Source organism: Mercenaria mercenaria, chromosome 15 (assembly GCF_021730395.1).
Source record: "Mercenaria mercenaria strain notata chromosome 15, MADL_Memer_1, whole genome shotgun sequence".
Taxonomy (NCBI): domain Eukaryota; kingdom Metazoa; phylum Mollusca; class Bivalvia; order Venerida; family Veneridae; genus Mercenaria; species Mercenaria mercenaria.
Genome location: NC_069375.1, coordinates 70,386,865 through 70,394,433, shown reverse-complemented (window position 1 = coordinate 70,394,433; position 7,569 = coordinate 70,386,865). Strand labels below are relative to the sequence as shown.

Sequence of the window (7,569 nt, the reverse complement as noted above, 5' to 3'; positions counted from 1 at the left end):
ACTGAATATAAAATACTACAACGAGTGTCTGATTATAAAATACTACAACGAGTGTCTGACTATAAAATACTACAACGAGTGTCTGACTACAAAATACTGCAACGAGTGTCTGACTACAAAATACTACAACGAGTGTCTGAGTATAAAATACTACAACGAGTGTCTGACTACAAAATACTACAACGAGTGTCTGACTACAAAATACTACAACGAGTGTCTGACTACAAAATACTACAACGAGTGTCTGACTACAAAATATTACAACGAGTGTCTGACTACAAAAAACTACAACGAGTGTCTGATTATAAAATACTATGACTGTCTGACACACCCGATAATCCAGTTTGCTAGTTCATCTATATTTTCTTGTGAACATAAGTAGCCCGTATGGGTTTGTAATACATTGCCATTATAAAGACAAAATAAAAATAATATACGTCAAGAAGACAACTACACGGAGTTTACTAAGCTGGTCCGGACCACTGGCACCAGATCAGAAAGAAAATGCCTCCGTACGTGTTATACCCTACCCCTAGGTATTCTATAAGAACCATGGTCATGAACGAGAAAATATGCTAACCCATTTCAATCGCGTATTTCATACCTAAAACACGCAGTTCAGTAAATGTGTACTATTGATATTAAACATGCGATAATTTATCTTCCATCGTGCACCAGTCACATTGTCTCAATATTCCATATTGCAGAGATGCTCCATATATTTTATGCTTTAGTCAACGTTACAGAAAAAACTTGCGTGAACTCCCCTAATGAACATCCGGTCTAGAGGTCACGGCAGTGTGCACATGTTAAACGAAATGTAAACAAACTAAAACAGAATGCAATATATTCACAGTTTTACGATAAGACTCGAAATGATGAATGGAATTCATCTTGTATATGATTTTGAACTTGAAATCATACATTGGTATACATCTATTCTGTTTATTTAATTCATTTTGCACATTTATGCTGCGTATAAACATTTTAGCGTACACGTGTAGTAAAATGACGACTGACATACATCTTCACATCAGCCAATCAGAGTGTGTCTGTAATCTAGAACGGAACTTCACCAGGGAAGTTCAAGCAAGTTTTTTGTGTACTTTGAAAAAACTGTAAACTACACGTTGTTTTTCTAAGATAAGAAGTATTGAAGAAATGTGACCGGTACACAACGGAAGATAAATTACCGCTTGTTTAATATCAATAGTACACATTTACTGAACTGCGTGTTCTAGGTATGAAAGACGCGATTGAAATGGGTTAGTATATTTTCCCGTTCACGACCATGGTTCTTATAGAATACCTAGGGGTAGGGTATAACACGTACGGAGGCATTTTCTTTCTGATCTGGTGCCAGTGGTCCGGACGTGGGTCGACCCAAGCTGTAAATGTTCAATGTGTGACTAGTTTCTTTTTTATCCCATTATTCCCCCTCCTTAGTTATAGTATGTTAGATGCATGTTTCCTTTTTACTTGATTTTAGTCTTTAATTTTTTTATTTATTTCTCTTTATTTTCAGTTTCAGTTTTTGCCTTCCAGTTACAGCTAGTCGGCGTACTCACTAGTCTATGTATTTTTAACCTAATGTATTAAAATGTATTAATTAACATTCATTATTTATTATCCTACTTATTGTCAGTCATGTTGTCTTAATTATGTTTTAATTTTATGGATTTTTGCTTATAATCTTAACTTCATATGGTTGTTTGTTGTTTTTTAATAATTGATTATGGCTTTTGTTTTATAGTCGGAAAATAGCATACTACTAATACTAATATTATCTTTTAAAACAACCGACTCAAAATAAAAATTCTTGCATCCTGTAATGTACCAAGAACAGTTCTATACAAAACTTTACAAATTGTATTATCCTTAATGTCACAGGGTGAGAAAAAAATGTTCTATTGACCGAGCTCAGCGTATGCCTGACACATCCTCGCCCCTAACGTGACCAAGTCCGTACCGTGACATACATACCCACAAATTTGAAACTCATCCTCGAGTTCCGGAGGTACAAAATACTGCAAGTGTCGTAAGACAGACCAACTTAAGCACGCCACGCCCCCTCCCCATTTCCATACCGTAACATACACCCCCACACTGTCCACCAATGTAAATGGGTTCTGTTCCTATGTTACGAGATGGGATGTTTCTGCTTGTAATGGCACAGAAACAAAGCTTGATAAAATAAATTATTAAGTCAGCAAAACAACAATCCTTCTTGGCGCTAACCGTGAGAAGTGTATGATTTCTAGCGCGCATGCGTGCCAGTAAAATCCAGGTAAATTAGAAGGAAAGAGGCCCGTCTTCCAATAATTAGTTGTTAGGAAAAATGAAAGTGATACTTGGTGTTACATGTTATGGTCGATTTACATATTATGGATAGATGAAAATGAGTATAGGACACAAATATACTGATATAGGCGATATTAACGTATAAATCTAGACATAAATAGCATACAAACAGGAATAGATAATGACACAACACAAAGACATACAAATAAGCTATTTACAATACTATGTCGGTATATTACCCTCGTGACATTAGCATTCAGCAGCTTGCACCAATAGGACAACACCAGTTTGGTACCAGCCTCACCATAAACCATACAGACTGGAGTTGACCTTTTAACATTTAAAATTAGCTTATAAAACATCAACTGAGACTGATCGTTTTCTGTACCCCACACTTCACTGCCATATAACAATCTATATCGGTAAATAGCTATACATAGTAATGTTTTCTGTTTATATGCATCGACTTTAAATAAAATTTGTTCTGTACTGTACTGTAGGTGTTACTATAGTATCAAATAAATGTAACTGGACCAAAAAAGGGAAATTAAGCTTTCGAGCCTTATTTAACAATGAAAATATATCTTTCCTAGCTTGTTCAATAAGCCGTGCTTTTGTCTAAACAAGAGCTAATAAAATTGCATTTCATATTTCTTTGTTCTAAAGAAACGATCCATTGTAATTAAATTGCACATCAAGGTAGCCTATGAAAAATCTTCAACAATATCCAGTCTAGCTATCATTATTATTATAAAGTTCTCAATTCGATCTTAAGGTTTTTTTTCTGGACTTAATGGGGGGAAAACTTGGACTTACAGGCATTCACCATTGTGTACAATTATCATACACAGCATTTACAAGATTGATTACACCAAACAGAAAGTGACTACTCAGTGTTACATGTGAAGTAGTCCCAAATGTAGTTCCATGCTGTTGATGAAATATGGTATAATGAGTCCTATGAGGATGTGACAGTTATATTTTTGGCTTAGTTTATGGTAAGTTGAGAAAAATCTACATCTACATCTACATCTACATCGGTACAACCAACAATCGATTTCCGATTATGACTGGTCATTTGTAAACCATTTTCATTGTGAATTTCCCCTTCCAGGTATGAGCTTTGCTCTTTGAGAAAATGTCTATACGTAATTGCTAAACGGCTGATTTCATGCTATGAGGATATGATATCATTGAAATGCTCTAAATACCGAAAATGAGGCCTGAATATTTCATTGTTATATGACATAAGAAGGAAATGAATTGGTAGAATGTAACCTGTGTCTAATTTTTTGCTTTTCTATTCTCACAGTGTAATGTTCCCACGTTGCACCGTTTGGATCCAAGGGTAAACAAATCCATGATTACAAAAAAGAAACAAAATTATTTGTGTTTAAATGAGTATGACAGATTCCTTATTTTGAAAATCCATTCAGCTAAGCCAGAACATGAGATAAATATATGCAAATCCCCAAAAGAAGTCCTAAAAAACCAGGTTATGTTCCAAATTTTGACATTGGTGTTAGCAATTTGCAGTGACTGAGTGAGTGGAAAACTTTCCAGTATTCCTACATGATATTCTTATTATTGTCTTTGGCCAGTCCTTCACCTGATAACTGAATAATCTTCAAGAATTCTACTGGACTTGAGGACTGAGTGCGAAACTACTATTTTGTTCTTTATGTTTATACAGTCACAATAGTTTCGCGCTCAGCCCACGTAGTGTCTTAACTTCTGGCATGCTGCACTTCACTCGATATTCATGCTGGAGACTTCAACTGGAAACTAAACCAAAATGCTATTAAAAAATAAATAGATCAGCAACTTGAAAGGCATATAGAGCAAATCTCGCCAACATTACGTGGGAACTGAATGAGATCTCGTTTTAACGGTGTATGAAACAGACATCAGAATTAAGGATAAAAATTATTTCATGAAAAACTTTCTATCAGATCGTTTGATAACTTATAACAGGTGTTTTTTTCCGGCCGTTTTTATAGCCGTTGTTCGGCTATATTCCCAATGCCAAAAAGTATGTTTTTCCCCCAAAATGTACAAAAATTCCCAATCTACATTCAGAAAAAATTTCCATCAAAATTGCACAAACATTGACCAAATTATGGACAATTTTGTAATGGAAGTATATTTATTACGTACCGGCCATATCACGAGTGTAATACTTTAATAAGCCTCTTTTGATTTGATCAAGATTGATCAAGTCAGCAAAATGCTTCAATAAGACAACTTAAGCAAGATTATCTCCTGTTGCCATTCTGTGTTTTTTATACTTCTTTGACTAAAGATTATCTTTCGTTTGCAAGGCAGAATGTCTTTCGATTGAAAGACTGGATTTTGCTTAATCATTGAAAAACCATGAAATATTGAAACCTGAATCATTACATTACAGATAAATTATTTGAGCCTCACCATGAGAAAACCAACATAGTGCAGTGTGACAAGCACTGATCCAGACCAGACTGCGCATCCGCACAGTCTTGTCAGGATCCATGTTGTTCACTTTTAGAACCTATTGCAATTAGAGAAACCATTAGCAAACAGCATGGATCCTGACAAGATGCGCAGACTGGTGTCACAAATGCACTATGTTGGGTTTTTCATGATGTGGCTCATTTATTCATTTGACATGTTTAAACAATTTGTTTTTTCAAATAAACTTTACAAGAGTTTGAAGAAACACTTTTTCATTAAAGTTTTTTAAGCACTATATTAAATTCTTAAGCAAATTTCCCAAATAATTTGAAGTTTAAAAATTTGATAAAAGAATTAAGAAATATAATGCTCTAATTTTGAAATAAATTTGCACATTCTAGAATGAATATTTTGATCTGGATCCATGCTGGTCGCAAACCCACTATGTTGGTTTTCTCATGGCACGGCTCATTTTTCTTACTTTCAGTTATCCAGTAATGTCCAGAACATAGTTCACTGCAATGCAACAAGGCCTGAATTAAAAACATCAAAGGTTATAGATGTGTGATAAAAAAGATTTAAAAGTTGAATAGACATGTGGGCCATGTTTACACTTTTGTTGTAGGAAGTGTCTAGGGGTACAGATCTGTACTACCCATTTCTTTTCTTCTAAGCTATCTTTTTAATATTAGCCCACCATTTGGAGTACCAATACTCATCTTCATTTAATAGCCACTTTATCAGTCAGAACTATAAACCATGTGTTGGAACTGTCTTTATAAACACAAGGCATCTTAAGACAAATTTGTGAGTTTGGCAACTTAATTATGACAGTCTCAGTCATTCAGTTTTGTAGACAATCATCAAATATTGTGGCTTTGTCCAAATGATTGTTTCATGGGGACATGAATTCATGGATTTCAACTTACGAAGGTAAAATGATTGAGATTTAATTCATGGATTAAGAAACACAACCACAAAATTCAGTAAAGTAGTCTCACGTGAATAATTATGTGTTCCGCGCTTTGCAAATTATTTATAAACTGTCTGTCTTCTTTCAGATGTAAACTTAGATAACCATGATGGTTTGATATTACCACTGTGCGAAACTTGGATATTGGAGATGAACTAAGAAGGAAAAGAGATAGATAAGGAAAAACAGAAGAATAAACAATATGTCAAAACAGCCTGTTGTTAAACCTAAGACTGCTCCAAAAAGTCGTCCTTTCAGCGTCTCTAAGGATGGAGCTAATGCTAGAAATGATGTTCAGGTAGGGAGTGAGTAATATGGGCCCATATTCAGGCTGAAAATACATGTACTGGTTTTATCTTTTAAAAGGAGAAAAAGGAGTAATGATAATTGCTATTTAAGAGAACAAAATTTATAACAATGTGCATATGGCTAAAATTATGAAACCTCTAATAATTTAATCAGTCCATCCATTGTAGTATAGAAGCACATAGTAAATAAACCGAAATGGCCATTGCCAAATAAACTTAAATGTCCGGGCTACCAGATTAAAATTTTACCAATAAATTTGCATATTTCTGAAACCCTGATTCAGCTGAAATTTTGATGTGACTGTAAAACTTTCTAAAATTGGCTCTTTTGTGAATGTACAGTCTACAGCTACAGACAGCTTAGCTACAAGTAAATTCCATTAGTGTAAGTTTGCTACCAACAAAGTTACCTGTTATATGATAAATTGAATATTACTTGTGCTTGTATCTTTTGTACAATTTCAGACATTAAAGGTAAATGAACATAAGGTCAGGGTTTGAAATCTTCAAATTGTTGTTCAAATTTACATTGCTTTTATATTTTGGTGCAAATTTATATTTGAGCCAGGCCATGAAAAAACTAACATAGAGCATTTTTGACCAGCATGGATCCAGACCAGCCTGTACATCCATGCAGTCTGGTCAGGATCCATGCTGTGCACTTTCAAAGCCTATTGCAATCAGAGAAAACGTTAGCGAACAGCATGGATTCTGACCAGACAACGTGGATGGGCAGGCAGGTCTGGATCCTTGCTGGTGGCAAATGCACTATGTTGGTTTTCTCATGGCACAGCATATATTTTTTTCAAGTTGATAGTCTGTTAGATTTTTATTTACAGTATGTTTTGCTTTAAGTAGTTTAATCTAAATTTTTTTTTGAAATTAACGTTAGACACAACCTAAGCTTAGAAAAGAGTTGGTGGACACACTGTAGCTGTAGAAGCTAAAAGACAAAACTTAACGGTACCGTAAAGTAAAATGAAAGTTGTCCTTATGGAATATTACAGCAATGAACAACTTTAGGTATGGTAGGATTCTGGTTGTACAGGTAGATACCTTGATAAAGAAATGAAAAGACCATTTTAAAAGAATTTTTACTGCGGTAAATTCATATCAGGTAGATTAATTTTATAACATTTGTAGAATATTTCTTACAGGAAAATGGTACAGATAAAGATGAAGAGTTTGCTCGGCAGTTACAAGAGGAGATGTTGAGAGAGCAGGAGGAATCCGACGCCGACCTAGCCAGACGTCTGCAAGAAGAAGAACGAAGTAAACGTCCAGTAAGTCGCTGCTCACAATCAGTATTTGTCAACATAACTGCCTAAAGCTTAGACTTAAAAATGACAAATATTTCATTTGCTGTAGCTTTGTATACAGCTGCAAAAAAAACAAACTTATGCATAAAATGTCTTTGCAATCTGTGCTAATTCAGCCATGGAGCAAAAAAAAAAGATTTCAGCATTTTTAAGTCTTTACGTTTAAACTTGCGGGACCTAGGATCTTAAACTGCAATTTCTAATTATTGTTTGTTTGTTATTTTTAAAGAGGAAGCTT

The 7,569-nt window shown here is 34.6% G+C and overlaps 1 protein-coding gene across 2 annotated transcripts in view; it reads left to right on the top strand.

The window, feature by feature from the left end:
* The first annotated feature begins 3,622 nt into the window (after positions 1 to 3,622).
* Positions 3,623 to 7,569, top strand: part of LOC123558059 (uncharacterized) — a 29,450-nt gene continuing 25,503 nt past the window's right edge. The window contains exons 1-3 of one of the 2 annotated variants that reach the window (XM_045349945.2): positions 3,623 to 3,649; positions 5,793 to 6,002; positions 7,170 to 7,295. In XM_045349945.2, coding sequence (XP_045205880.1) covers positions 5,907 to 6,002; positions 7,170 to 7,295 — 222 coding nt within the window. In that variant the 5' untranslated portion in view covers positions 3,623 to 3,649; positions 5,793 to 5,906. Of the gene's footprint in view, positions 3,703 to 5,792; positions 6,003 to 7,169; positions 7,296 to 7,569 lie in introns of both variants that reach the window. The other variant, XM_045349938.2, reaches the window with a different exon arrangement.